Source organism: Ranitomeya imitator, chromosome 7 (genome assembly GCF_032444005.1).
Source record: "Ranitomeya imitator isolate aRanImi1 chromosome 7, aRanImi1.pri, whole genome shotgun sequence".
In the NCBI taxonomy this organism is placed as follows: Eukaryota; Metazoa; Chordata; class Amphibia; order Anura; family Dendrobatidae; genus Ranitomeya; species Ranitomeya imitator.
The window spans coordinates 77,536,979-77,552,410 of NC_091288.1; the positions used below are offsets into that span (position 1 = coordinate 77,536,979).

Genomic DNA, 15,432 nt, shown 5'->3' on the forward strand with positions numbered 1-15,432 from the left:
GTCCAAAACAGTGACGCCAACGCTTATTGGGCACAGGGCTCACATATCATAGCAACCTCACATGAGCCCTGGGAATGTTACTGCCAACACCACTGGAACAGCGCCATCATAGGAGGTGAGTTTAAGTGCTTTTTCTTGTATCGCCACCAAACATTAAGATCAAGAAGGGGTTGTTCTAGTAGCGGACAACTTCTTTAAGGGTCTCCATGCACATTAGAAGGCTGTTGGACTAACAGTAGTTCAGCCAGCAACTATTTCTTCTGACTCCTCAATACAAAGGAGTGCTCAATCTACCAACTGAACCTGTATACTCTATGAGAGAGCCACTTCATAGAGATACTCTTCTGGTGGTCACTTATCGTGCCAAGAGCAAAAGGATTGGCAGTCTATACTCAGACATGCAATATCCTTATCCCCTTGGACATAATTTGTTGATGGAGAGTTGGTAGGCCTCCATACTTATTAGACTGTAGTCCGAGACGCTGATATAGGTAGGTTTGGCAAACATTAATCTAATGTGTATGATTGCATTAAAAGAGAGTACTATAGATTTACTTTACATAAAGTACGTAATTATGTGATCAACTACGGTGAAGCATCTGGCTGTCTATAGCCTCCCAAGGGCAATAGCAACTGTTTGATAGGATATCATCTCTTGATTAGCAGGCACCGAAATTTCATGTCCCCTTTGAAATCTATACCACTTAATTAGTGTTGCAACTCTTCTTTCTGAACATCACAGTTTTTCTCCTGCTTAGTGGTGCTAATGTGCAACTGCTGTATTGGGAACTGCAACATACCTGAAATGGCATTCATCTCCTCATTCTAGGAATAAGCAGCTCAAATTTCCACCGGCCATGATATTAAGATCAGAATATTCCAATTCTAAGATGGGAATAATGCATTAAAGGGAACCTGCTATTAACCAGCAGATGTGGCATTAATCTGCAGTTTAATAGCATTACTAACCTGCCTGGCGCCTGCGCGTAGCGAAATGTTGCTGGGAGAAAATTAATTTTATTACCCCCAACAGCATTCAGTTTTAGTCACGTGCCACCGGCCCTGGAGGCGCTGTTACAGCCGCCACTTTGTATTCTCCAAGTGGTGACTGAACCAGCACCTGCGTCACTCCCATGACTGAAGCATTGCCGGGGAGAATAAAGTAAATTTTCTCCTCGCAGCATTCAACTATGTGCAGGCTCCAGGCAGGTTAGTAATGCTCTTAACCTGCAGATTAATCCCATATCTGCAGGTTAGTAGTGTTTTTTTTTTGGTGACAAGTTCTCTTTAAAGGTTCTCCGGATATAGATAACACAGAAATAAATACAATGTCATTATAAATAAATTCTTGAATACTTTTAATCTGCAGATACACTTATTTTGCCTAGGGAGGAAATCAGATGGACATGATGGGCATCAGATGGACATGATGGACAGCAGTATGGGTGGCCTCTTCTTTCCTTAGCACTCATGATATTTCCAGTATTAGATAGACAGGGTGGACAGCAGTGTGAGCAGCCTCTTGTTACATTAAGACTTCTGGTATTTCCAGTATTAGATCAGATAGAGTAGACAGCAGTGTGAGCAGCCTTTTCTTACCTCAGCACCCCTGGTATATCCAGTATTTGTTCAGATAGACATGGACAACAGCAGTGTGAGCAGCCACTTATTTCCTCATCACCGCTGGTATTTCCAGCATTAGATCAGACAGATAGACTAGACAGCAGTGTGAGCAGTCTCTTCTTACCTCAGCACCCCTGGTATTTCCAGTATTCATTCAGATAGACATGGATAACAACAGTGTGAGCAGCCTCATTTTACCTCAGCACTTCTGGTATCTCCATTATTAGTTCAGATAGATAGGGTGTACAGCAGTGTGAGCAGCCTCTTCTTTCCTCGTCACCACTGGTATTTCCAGTACTAGATCAGATAGAGTAGACAGCAGTGTGAGCAACCTCTTCTTACCTCAGCACCCCTGTTATCTCCAGTATTTGTTGAAATAGACATGGTGGACAGCAGTGTGAGAAGCCACTTCTTACTTCAGATTGCTGTTTGGCCTAAATGTAATGTTTATGGCCAGCTTTTCAGCTACACAATGAAATACATTAAACTTTCAATCATTAAGCAGTTTGATATTACTAGGCAGTAAATAAGCAGTGATTAGTTCTTATTCTTAGTACAGTACTCATGTAAGCTGATGGTGTACAGTGGGGCAAAAAAGTATTTAGTCAGTCAGCAATAGTGCAAGTTCCACCACTTAAAAAGATGAGAGGTGTCTGTAATTTACATCATAGGTAGACCTCAACTATGGGAGACAAACTGAGAAAAAAAAATCCAGAAAATCACATTGTCTGTTTTTTTAACATTTTATTTGCATATTATGGTGGAAAATAAGTATTTGGTCAGAAACAAACAATCAAGATTTCTGGCTCTCACAGACCTGTAACTTCTTCTTTAAGAGTCTCCTCTTTCCTCCACTCATTACCTGTAGTAATGGCACCTGTTTAAACTTGTTATCAGTATAAAAAGACACCTGTGCACACCCTCAAACAGTCTGACTCCAAACTCCACTATGGTGAAGACCAAAGAGCTGTCAAAGGACACCAGAAACAAAATTGTAGCCCTGCACCAGGCTGGGAAGACTGAATCTGCAATAGCCAACCAGCTTGGAGTGAAGAAATCAACAGTGGGAGCAATAATTACAAAATGGAAGACATACAAGACCACTGATAATCTCCATCGATCTGGGGCTCCACGCAAAATCCCACCCCGTGGGGTCAGAATGATCACAAGAACGGTGAGCAAAAATCCCAGAACCACGCGGGGGGACCTAGTGAATGAACTGCAGAGAGCTGGGACCAATGTAACAAGGCCTACCATAAGTAACACACTACGCCACCATGGACTCAGATCCTGCAGTGCCAGACGTGTCCCACTGCTTAAGCCAGTACATGTCCAGGCCCATCTGAAGTTTGCTAGAGAGCATTTGGATGATCCAGAGGAGTTTTGGGAGAATGTCCTATGGTCTGATGAAACCAAACTGGAACTGTTTGGTAGAAACACAACTTGTCGTGTTTGGAGGAAAAAGAATTCTGAGTTGCATCCATCAAACACCATACCTACTGTAAAGCATGGTGGTGGAAACATCATGCTTTGGGGCTGTTTCTCTGCAAAGCGGCCAGGACGACTGATCCGGGTACATGAAAGAATGAATGGGGCCATGTATCGTGAGATTTTGAGTGCAAACCTCCTTCCATCAGCAAGGGCATTGAAGATGAAACGTGGCTGGGTCTTTCAACATGACAATGATCCAAAGCACACCGCCAGGGCAACGAAGGAGTGGCTTCGTAAGAAGCATTTCAAGGTCCTGGAGTGGCCTAGCCAGTCTCCAGATCTCAACCCTATAGAAAACCTTTGGAGGGAGGTGAAAGTCCGTGTTGCCAAGCGAAAAGCCAAAAACATCACTGCTCTAGAGGAGATCTGCATGGAGGAACGAGCCAACATACCAACAACAGTGTGTGGCAACCTTGTGAAGACTTACAGAAAACGTTTGACCTCTGTCATTGCCAACAAAGGATATATTACAAAGTATTGAGATGAAATTTTGTATCTGACCAAATACTTATTTTCCACCATAATATGCAAATAAAATGTTAAAAAACAGACAATGTGATTTTCTGGATTTTTTTTTCTCAGTTTGTCTCCCATAGTTGAGGTCTACCTATGATGTAAATTACAGACGCCTCTCATCTTTTTAAGTGGTGGAACTTGCACTATTGCTGACTGACTAAATACTTTTTTGCCCCACTGTAGGTTCTCCAGGATAACATTTCTTCAGTTTATAGATATCTTCTACTTAACGTGAGCCATAGTTACCCCTGCAGCTTATATGCTCCAACTACTTCATTGCCTCATTGCTGCTTTGTTGACATATTTGCAGCAGTGACATCAGACTACAGATCCACAAAATGCTGATGTAATCTGCATGAGATCACTAAACCAAGTGACTGGCTGAAGCGGTCGCATACTGCTTTCATGACATACTGTAGTAGTGTCAACAAGTACACTAACCCAGGGCGGAGAGGCAGCACTGAAGCAATAGTGAGTAGGTATGGCTCATTCTAATATTGTTAAATAGATGATACCTACAAAATAATATAAAAATATATCCTGGAAAGCCATTCTAGGGTGGATGTAGATATTAAATGAATCTCCACAAACCTGCCGAATATGGTGGAAGCCACAAACCACCTAATGTGCATGGTGGTGTTTTGATTCCCCGCTCTCTCCCATAGTAGATGTCATGAGAATGTCCTTAAGGAAGACAAGCAGCCACCAGAGCTTGGCATTTGGCCAACAGCTAGCTAACATGCATGGGCAGCCTTGCTCTAGAGCCCTCAGATTGAATATAATTGGAACAGTATCTGTCTGAACTGAGTTTGAATAATATTGAAAACATTTTCATTGATTATCTGGCAGTGACTACTAAACGGGCATCATTATGTATGAATATCTGTCTAGGATAGAGAAAGTGTGAGACCAAAGATTCATAGTAATACTGTATTCTGCATACAGTGCTGACATATATGATGATGATAAATTAGTGAATAATCATACTAACATGACCAATATCAAGTCTGGTTTATTCACACTACCATATTACTTGTTATGTTGGGATGTACTATGTAAAATTCTAATTGCGTATTAAATTTTAAAAAGTTGGATATTAAATATTCTAATTAATTTTGCCCTAAGCTAATAACATAGCACCCTCTATAATATTTCTAAAGTTACACTTATTTGATAAACATGGCAGTGAATTTTTGTTTCTGATATTGTTTTAGGCTAGGTTCCCACGGTTATATCTATATGTCCCCAAAAATTTGAGCATAGCAATGAAAATACAAGAATCTGTGACCAGGACATTCATAGATAAGGAAGAAATCAATGATAATATAAAATATTTAATTTGTATTTAAATGTATTTAAAAAAACCATAAAATCATTTTACATAAACAAGGAAACCTCAAGAAGAATTGCAGACCAGATGCTACTGACTTGATATCGGAATTATTACATAGAATTCTGTCTAGCCATTAGAAATATATAGTATACACCCAACCCCATAGGTACAAACATAATCTGGTTTTTATATCCAAGTGAAAATGAGAGCTCAGAAATATTGCAGGTAGTAGTGCCTGGAGATATATATAGGAAAGTATAAAGCTGGCAGACCAAAAGTTTGGACATACCTTTTCATTTTTCTGTATTTTCATGACTATGAAAATTGTACATTCACGCTGAAGGCATCATAACTATGAATTAAATACTTAACAAAAAAGTGTGAAACAACTGAAAATATGTCTTATATTCTAGGTTCTTCAAAGTAGCCACCTTTTGCTTTGATTACTGCTTTGCACACTCTTAGCATTCTCTTGATGAGCTTCAAGAGGTAGTCACCGGAAATGGTCTTCCAACAGTCTTGAAGGAGTTCCCAGAGATGCTTAGCACTTGTTGGCCCTTTTGCCTTCACTCTGCGGTCCAGCTCACCCCAAATCATCTCGATTGAGTTCAGGCCTGGTGACTGTGGAGGCCAGGTCATCTGGTGTAGCACCCCATCACTCTCCTTCTTGGTCAAATAGCCCTTACTCAGCCTGGAGGTGTGTTTGGGGTCATTGTACTGTTGAAAAATAAATGATGGTCCAACTAAACACAAACCGGATGGAATAGCATGCCGCTGCAAGATGCTGTGGTAGCCATGCTGGTACAGTGTGCATTCAATTTTGAATAAATCCCCAACAGTGTCACCAGCAAAGCACCCCCACACCATCACACTTCCTCAATGCTTCACGGTGGGAATCAGGCATGTAGAGTCCATCCGTTCACCTTTTCTGCGTCACACAAAGACACAGTCGTTGGAACCAGATGTGTCTGCTGCTAGAACTCTGTGTGGCATTGACCTGTTCTCTAATCTGAGCTGCTGTTAACCTGCGAATTCTGAGGCTGGTGACTCGGATAAACTTTTCCTCAGAAGCAGAGGTGACTCTTGGTCTTCCTTTCCTGGGGCGGTCCTCATGTGAGCCAGTTTCTTTGTAGCGCTTGATGGTTTTTGCAACTGCACTTAGGCTACGTTCACACTAGCGTTGTGCTAGTGTGCGTCGCGCTAGCGTCGGGCGACGCAGCGGCGACGCACGCGTCATGCGCCCCTATGTTTTACATGGGGGACGCATGTGTTTTTGCTTGTTGCGTTTTCCGACACGTGTGTCTTTTTTTACGCTAGCGTCGGACCAAGAAAACGCAACAAGTTGCATTTTTCTTGCGTCCGATTTTCATCAAAAAACGACGCACGCGTCGCAAAACGCAGCGTTTTTGCGTGCGTTTGCACGCGTTTTTCGGTGCATTGTGTGTCGCATCGCCGACGCAGCGGCGCACAACGCTAGTGTGAACGTAGCCTTAGGGACACTTTCAAAGTTTTCCCAATTTTTCGGACTGACTGACCTTCATTTCTTAAAGTAATGATGGCCACTCGTTTTTCTTTACTTAGCTGCTTTTTTCTTGCCATAATACAAATTCTAAAAGTCTATTCAGTAGGACTATCAGCTGTCTATCCACCAGACTTCTGCACAATACAACTGATGGTCCCAACTTCATTTATAAGGCAAGAAATCCCACTTATTAAACCTGACAGGGCACACCTGTGAAGTGAAAATAATTTCCGGTGACTACCTCTTGAAGCTCATCAAAAGAATGCCAAGAGTGTGCAAAGCAGTAATCAAAGCAAAAGGTGGCTACTTTGAAGAACCTAGAATATAAGACATATTTTGAGTTATTTCACACTTTTTTGTTAAGTATATAATTCCACATGTGTTAATTCATAGTTTTGATGCCTTCAGTGTGAATGTACAATTTTCATAGTCATGAAAATACAAAAAAATCTTTGAACGAGAAAGTGGTCCAAACTTTTGGTCTGTATACATATACAAAGTGCAAGTGCTTAGTAATCCCCTTAATTGATTATAAACAATCTAATAGTAATATCTCATATAAATATGCTCCTTTGCCTTTGCCTTTGCCTATGTATGAAGGGACATGCAGTAGATTTTCACATGGTGGTCTTATCTCCTGTCAGAAAGATCATGGTAAAGTATGATGAGTTTACCTTGAAACATGAAGGATGGTGTTGGGTGTGGAGCTGCTACAGCCTGGTCTGGTCTTGACTCCTAAACCCCGATGCGCGTTTCTACGCTCTAGCTTAATTCCCTAAAAAATTAATGGAGGGATTTGTTTTGTATAGGAACTAATGTAAGATACTCTATATTGATGCAGATAATATGGAATAAATTAATGCACTGTGATTTATATGTATACTATATATTTATTTCTAATGGCTAGACATATTTCTATGCAGTGGTACCCATATTAGGTCAGTAATAGCTGTTGGAGAAAATAGCGCAGAATAGGGTCTTATCCGCGATATTAAAGGTTAATACAATTAAATTGTACTCACCAGACAGAGTTTTTATTAGAGCATGTAGGATTATCCGCTGCAGCAGATCCACCAGTCACTGGGTGACAGAGTTAAATAGATGAATGGGAAAGTGTGGATTTGATCTGCGCTGCCGAATAAATGAAGATCTAGAATTGTTCATGTACTAAAGTGTGGTTTATTCCAACGCTTTTCGAGGACGTATGTTGTATGTGGCATATCGTGATGAAGAGGTCATTGTACCTCGAAACGCGTTGGAATAAACCTCACTTTAGTAGGTGAACAATTCTGGATCTTCATTTATTCGGCAGCGCAGATCAAATCCATGCTTTCCCATGCATCCATATTAAGTCAGTAACATTTGGTCTGCACTTCATTTTTAGTTTTCCTTGTTTGTATAAAATTGTTTTATTAGTTGTATTTTAATACATTTAAATAAAAATTGAATATTTTATATTGTCATATATTTCTTCCTTATCTGTGACTGTCCTGATCACAGGTTCACGTATTTTCTAAGTTCCCACAGCGCAGAGTTTAGGTGTCTTAGATGTCGCAGATTTTCACCAGTATTTTAGCACCAATTAGCAAATTTAGGTTACTTGCAATTTTTTTGTGCGTTTTTTAGATGCATTTTTATTGCATTTTTCTCACTGAGCTTTGTCTCTTTTTTTGTAGGTCAAGTTGAGCATAAAGCTAGTTTGTTTTGTAAACTTTATTGATAAAATCATATATGGATTACATCCGTGTTTACTGTGTTTCCGCAGTGGACATGCAATAAAAACACATGCTGTTTTTATCAGTGGAATTTCCACACCACACTCAAGTCTATGGGGAAAATACATACTGTACATAAAACACATTTACTGCTATAGAAATTTACATTCTGCGGATTTCACAATCACACCCTGAAAAAAAAATCATACTGGCATAAGATTACAGAAAACTCATTCACTTTGCTAGAACTGTGATACACTACATTTTATCCTCATGCTAATGCTTAGTCGGAAAAATGCATCATATACTTACTGTGGGAACTTAGCCCTAGACTATACAGACATCTGCTGTACTTGTTCCTGTGCTGTCTATTTTTAAACAGATAGCAAATTGACCCATCAAACTTTATTGATCCATACACACATGTGTATTAAAAATGGATCCGTGTATCTAATCCGTGATACTCAGGGCAGGTCCTATTCTCATCTGTTTTGCAGATCAGCCTCGTCCATTAAAGTCTATGGGGATTCAATAAACATGGATGTAAACCTGAAGATATTCTTTGTACTTTGACGCTCCATCCATGTTTCATCCACTTTGAACTGATCCATTGCTAAGAGCCAATGGATGAATAAAAGTTCAGACAACGTGCCTCCTTTAGTTTTCAAACACAGATGAGTAAAAGAAAAACAGCTGATACTCAGAAGCAAAATGATCAATTTTTAACAAATGTAAAAATAAAATGGATGTGTAAATGTAGCCTTAAAGGGAATATGTCAGCAGGTTTTTCCTATGTAATATAAGAGCATCATAATGTGGGGGCAGAAACCTTGATTTCACCAAGGTGTCACTTACTAGTCTACTTGTTGCAGCTTTAATAAACTTAGTGTTTTATTAGCAGGAGATTATTACTAGAGGACTAGTTGTCTAATGCTGTGTAGTCTTCCTGCTCTGTGTAACTCCGCCCCATCACTGATTGGCAGCTATGTGTCTATGGACAGAGTGCATAGAAAGCTGCCAATCGGTGGTGTGGGCGAGGTTATACAGAGCTCAGTGTTCAGAAAACTCAGATCTGCTGTAGATAAAACTGTGATTTTATCAAAACTGCAGACCAGAAAGTAACACATTGCAGGAATCAGGATATCTGACACTACATTGTGCTACTCTCAGATTACATAGTCAACCTGGTGACAGATTATCTTTAATGGGGTTTCAGTATTGCTGATCTATGCTTAGGATCGGCCATTAATGTAAGATCGATGGGGATCCCCAGTATGGCATCCCCGTATCAGCTGATTAGATCGGAAGTAGCGCACCAGCACTGGCACTGCTTTGTAAATATGCAGTGCCTGTGAATGGTGCTGTATCTCTGCATTTTCAAGCAAATCCGTCAACTCCTTTATTCTTTGCCCCACTGGTAAGATAATTATAGTGTAGGTAAGTACAAACCAGCCTGCAAGCTGATCTAAATATTGAAGAGGCTGCAGTGCTCACATAGCTCCAGAGGTTCTTCACTCAGTGGGGGGTGCCAGTAGTCGGACTCTCACCAATCATACATTGAGGGAATATTTTTCTGTAAAGATAGACTAGAAATTGAAAGAGTTTTGAATGCTCATGTATAGTGCTCTTTTTTGACTCTTGGTTAAGCTTGTCTCATGTAAAACAAAAATAAGTTGGACATTTCATTCTCTTGGACCAGGGTTTGTTGTCAGAAATCTTACGTAAGGAAGAAGATCCTAGAACAGCATCCCAGTCATTGTTGGTGAACCTTAGGGCTATGCAGAACTTCTTAAACTTGCCAGAGGCAGAAAGAGATCGTATCTATCAGGATGAGAGGGAAAGAAGCATGAACCCTAACGTAAGCCTGTTGTCCTCATCATCCAGCAGCCCCAGCTCATCCCGCGTTCCACAGGTATGTCCAGCCAGTCCATCTTTTATGGTCTGCTACACAGCCTATATGTGTGTCTAGTACACTATGTATGTATCTTTAATAAGATATGTATTACTTACTTGTCTCTAAGTGCAGGATAGAATGTCCCAGGCGACTGATGAAAATATGAGGATTGATAAATTTTATGATTTCTTAATGTGTCGTGGAATTAGTTGGGTGATCCCTGTTGGCCAATCATCCAGGACGACACACATTGGAGGTCATGTGTCAATGCAAAAACATCAGTTATCTGATGTAACTGTATTGAAAAAAATGTGTTCAGCATGAACGTCATAAGCATGAAGGTATTTCACCACTTTTACTGACACAAATTAATTTTTAATGAGTGTTGGCAAAAAGGTGTCATGGCCTTCCAGTCGGGTAAGCACAACTCATTTACTAAATGTTCTATGTAAAGTTTTCTTCTTAGAAAAGTGGCTGTGATTAACAGTATTTAGTAGTAGGGGTCACCTAAAGTAACATTCTGCTCAGCTACTATGTCAGTGCAGATTATTTATGTTTAGATCCTTAATCAAAAATTGAAAGACCCGAATTTATGAGCAAGATTTATGAATGCCCACAGAAACTCAATTCATCTATATTATTCAGTAGATTTCCATCATTTCGGGTTATCTATGTAGTCGTCCATTTTTACTGTAGTTAAAATGTATAAAGTAAAGTTCTGCTATTACAGAGGTTCATGTAAAACTTGGCCATCAATGAGACCGGAGTCTTCCAAGAATACAGCATAGTCTTTATAAAACCTACAGGTGATACATGTCTGATGAGACCTTCATAACAACACTTTTATTTTGCCCTTGGTTTGTCAGCTGATGGGGGAAATCATTCAATTAAAGCATTGTGGCAGAATACGGAAAATAACAATAACAGTTTAAGAAAATTAAAGGCGCAAATCAGAGGCAACCTGGGGCCTGGGACTCGAAAATGAAATTTCTCTTTTCATTTCCGCTCATTTCCTAGGTGAAATTGGGTGTCCGACTGGTTAGCATAATGAGGATAATCGTAGCTGGAGCTATGTGCTCAGATGACATACGTACATGTTCAATAAAGAATGAGAGGGACATGAGGGAGTGCCGTAAATTGAGTAGTAATTTATTATTTAGAGACCTGTACCCATTTTCTCATTTTTTCTGGGAGAATTGGTTCTTGCACTGAAGACTTTATCAGACAACAGAAAAGAAGAACAAGATGCGCTAGCACACCTCATCTATTCTACAATTGTTTAGGAATTAACCCGTTCAGAATACTCAAATGCGGTGCATGAGGAAACTAGGAATGCTTTGCTCTACAGGCTCCATGCTAGATCAAGGGAGGTGACAACTTTGAAACCAGTGTATGTTAATAAGTTGTTCATAAATTTTACTTCCACTTATTGTAATCTATTATTATAATTTATTATCATTTTGTTTTTCCTGTATATACTATATTGTACTGATTTTATGCTTTAGCCATGTACATATATATATTATATATATATTTCGTATACATACATATATATATATGTATGAGAATGAATAAGAGAGTGAGCACACTGTACATATTACTATAAACCCTAGGATACATAAGTGTATTGTGTTATTCAGTATCATATGAAATATATCTTGCCATTTAATAAGAGGATGAATACATATTTTTTCTTTTTAATGACTGGTCATTCATAAGTCTTTTGGGAACACAAGTTATTAAAATTCTAGCCAATGGTTTATGAAATATTAACCGTAATGCCAGCTCAAGGATCCAATGTATTCCAGTATATAGAAAAAAGTCAAGGTCTTTTTCCATGCTCGTTCCCTAACTCCAATTATTCCTAATCACAATTAACCTGATTATAATAATGGACAGGAAGTGTCCCACCGTAGCTAATGCTCCTTGGCACCAACCCTATTGAATCCTTTGACAATTTCTGCACAGATGGTTCAGCTAAAACATTTTCCCTTTTTCTGCCTCTTTCTTCCCCCTTCAATCTCCCAACAGATGAAAACCTCCAGTACTCCAACATCCGACATCCAGGTGAAAGTGGAGGGGGAACCTTCCAACCTTACCATCACAGCTGCTGTTTATGATGAGATTCAGCAGGAGATGAAACGAGCAAAGGTGTCCCAAGCTCTCTTTGCCAAAGTAGCTGCTAATAAAAGTCAGGTGAGCAAGCGGGAAGGGGGAGTGGGCTGTGTGATGTGTCTATGATATCCTGCAACCCCCATACACCCTATAAAACACTGCATCTGTTCATGTAAGCATTATGCTAGAAGAACTATAACTTGCAGAAGGCTGGGCAAGTACATGGAGCATTTTTCAAGCAGTCTGCTTAACAGCACCCAATTTACATAATTTTGCTCTAAAGTATTGTCACATCTGGGTTTTTATTGGTTTTTAGAAATAATGATAAACAATCAAAGGGATTCATATAAATATCTGTCATGTCTGATAATATCAGCTGTGTGCATCCATCCCCATGTCCTTTAAAGGATTTGTCATATCTGCAAGACCCTCTTTCTAAGCCCTACAGAAAATTAATTGATTCTTTATATTTGCAGAGGAAAAACATAGAAGGCCAAACATTTCTAGTAACATATTATATTCCAGTGATTCACAGTCCATCAGAGTGAGAAGCACTCTTCCCATTGTCTGTTCACTGTGCCTAATAGAGGAGGCTCCCTATATTACATCCTTATACATTAAATGAGCATATAGGGAGATATTTTCCTAATAAGATAATCAATTTAAAGTGATATCAAGTAACTTTTTGATCTTTTACTCTCACTTTTGCAGTTTGTAAATTAAGCAGAACATTTTAATAGTCAGCGTCTGATTCATGAAGATGTTTTTTGCCAGTTTTCCTGGGTTAAAACACTTCAAATGTTGCAAAGTCTTTTCATGCCAGTTTTTACTAGCTCTCTCAAAGTCAGCAGAGCAGGGGCATGGCAAATGCCACAGACAAATTCATGAAAAGTTGTGGGGTACCTTATGTCAGAAATGTACCGTATTTTTTGGACTATAAGACACACCAGACCATAAGACGCACCCCAAATTTTCAGAAGAAAAATGGGAAAAAAAATTAATGTGTCAAATAGGGATCCATCTTACAGTCCTGAATTCAGCTTACCCTGGGAGGTCGGCAGCGGAGTCACAGGGGGTGTTTGGTGGTCCGGCGATGATATGACCCAGACTGGTGCGCAGGTTTGGCGGTGCTTGGCGGTATGGGGGCTATGGTGACATTTTGTTAAAGCTCGGAGCCCTCACACATCCACTGCTGTGATGGTCTCCGGGAAATCCCATCCCAGTCTGGTGCTGTAGGACTATGATCTCGCTCCCATCCCAGCCTGGTGAGGCTGATGCAGGTTCGGCGGTGCTCAGTGGTGTGCTGTGGTGCGGGGGCTGCGGTAACATTTTGTGAAAGCCCGAAGCCCCCGCACTTCTATTGCGTCGATACTGTGGCCTCTGGGAAAATGGCTGCCGGAGGCTCTGAGATCTCGTCTCTCGAGATTTCTTGATGAGATTGATTCCCCAGGTGCAGATTGAGATCTTGGCAATGAGATCTCATCCTGAAATCTTGACAGACGAGATGTCGGAGCTGAGATCTCAATCTACAAATGCACCGACTCCAGCAGCCATTTTCCCGGATGCCACAGCATTGAGGAACCACTGAGCACCGCCAAACCTGCTGCACCAGCCGCACCAGGCTGGGATGGGCTGGGATGGTAGCGAAATCATTGCCCTGCAGCATCGGACCACTGGAAGAATTGCATGACTCCTGCTGCCACCATGCTAACTGTAAGTGCATTCCGATTATAAGATGCACCTCGGTTTTCCCCCAAAATTTTTTGGGAAAAAGTGCATCTTATAGTCCAAAAAATACGGTAACTCCAGGCCCTAACTGGAGTAACATTTCTGGCAGTGGTGCATTTCAGTTGTAAGATCTGCCTTATTCATTAGGTGGAGTGCACCTCCTATTGAATTAGGCACATTTTACTCCAGCAGCACCTTCATTAAGATGGACATGCATAATGTCATGTCTGTGGTTTGTCCTGAAGAAGAAGTGTTGCTTCTGAGACAAATAAACTGTATCTTCATATTTCCTGGACCTTTGACTTCATTTTATCTACAATCCTTTGGGCTGGCAGAGCAGAAATTAACCCGTTTTTCCAACAATCACTGTCCTTCCCTTTGTGGGTCTTCAGCAGCCGAATCCAAGCATTATCTATGGTTACGGTTACACAACCTGGAAAGTTGAACACTTTTTCTAAATCCTATCCCAATTTTAATTGGACAAGACTATGTTTGCACTATTGTTCTTCCAGCCTATTCACAATTATGATAAAAAAAAGTATATAGCTGAAGGGACAGGTGCTTGCAGCTGCTGTTTTTTGAGGTAACATAATTCCCTGCCTGAGGTAGCACATTCCCCTCCCCGAGGTAACACATTTCCCTCCCTGAGGTAACATATTTCCCTGTCTGAGGTAACATTTTTTCTGTTTGATGTAAGGTATATTTCCATCTCAGATGTAACACATTTTCCTGACTGAGGTAACACATTTCCCTCCCTGAGTGAACACATTTCCCTGTCTGAGTGAACACATTTCCCTGTCTGAGTGAACACATTTCCCTCCCTGAGTGAACACATTTCCCTGTCTGAGTGAACACATTTCCCTGTCTGAGGTAACATATTTTCCTGTTTGAGGTAACTCATATTTCCCTCTCAGAGGTAGCAAATTTCCCTGTCTGACTTAACACATTTCCTTGCTTGAGCGAAGACATTTCCATGCCTGAGGTAACCTGGCTGAGGCAATAAGTTTCCCTTCCTAAGGTAATACATTTCCCTCACTGAGGTAACACATTTCACTGTCTGAGGTAACACATTCTTCTGTTTGAGTTAACACATATTTCCCTCTCAGATGTAACACATTTCCTTCCCTGAGATAACACATTTCACTGTCTGAGGTAACACATTTTCCTGTTTGAAGTAACATATATTTCCCTCCCAGATGTAACACATTTCCCTGCCTGAGATAACACATTCCCCTCCCTGAGGTAATACATTTCCCTCCCAGAGGAAACACGTTTCCCTGTCAGAGGTAACATGTTTCCCTGTCTGGGGTAACCTTTTTTACCTGTTTGAAGTAATATATATTTCCCTCTCAGATGTAACACATATTCCTGACTGAGGTAATACATTTCCCTGCCTGAGGTAACACATTCACCTCCCTGAGGGAACACATTTTCCTCCCTGAGTTAACATATTTCTCTGTCTGATGTACCATTTTCCTGTTTGAGGTAACACATA

General features: G+C 40.4%; 1 protein-coding gene across 3 annotated transcripts in view; it reads left to right on the forward strand.

Annotated features, from left to right (window-relative positions):
- Nucleotides 1-15,432, forward strand: part of SATB2 (SATB homeobox 2) — a 218,899-nt gene that overhangs the window by 124,531 nt on the left and 78,936 nt on the right. For 2 of the 3 annotated variants that reach the window (XM_069733543.1, XM_069733544.1), the window contains exons 8-9: nucleotides 9,900-10,112; nucleotides 12,126-12,290. In XM_069733543.1, the coding sequence (XP_069589644.1) occupies nucleotides 9,900-10,112; nucleotides 12,126-12,290 (378 nt within the window). The remainder of the gene's footprint in view (nucleotides 1-9,899; nucleotides 10,113-12,125; nucleotides 12,291-15,432) is intronic. The other variant, XM_069733545.1, reaches the window with a different exon arrangement.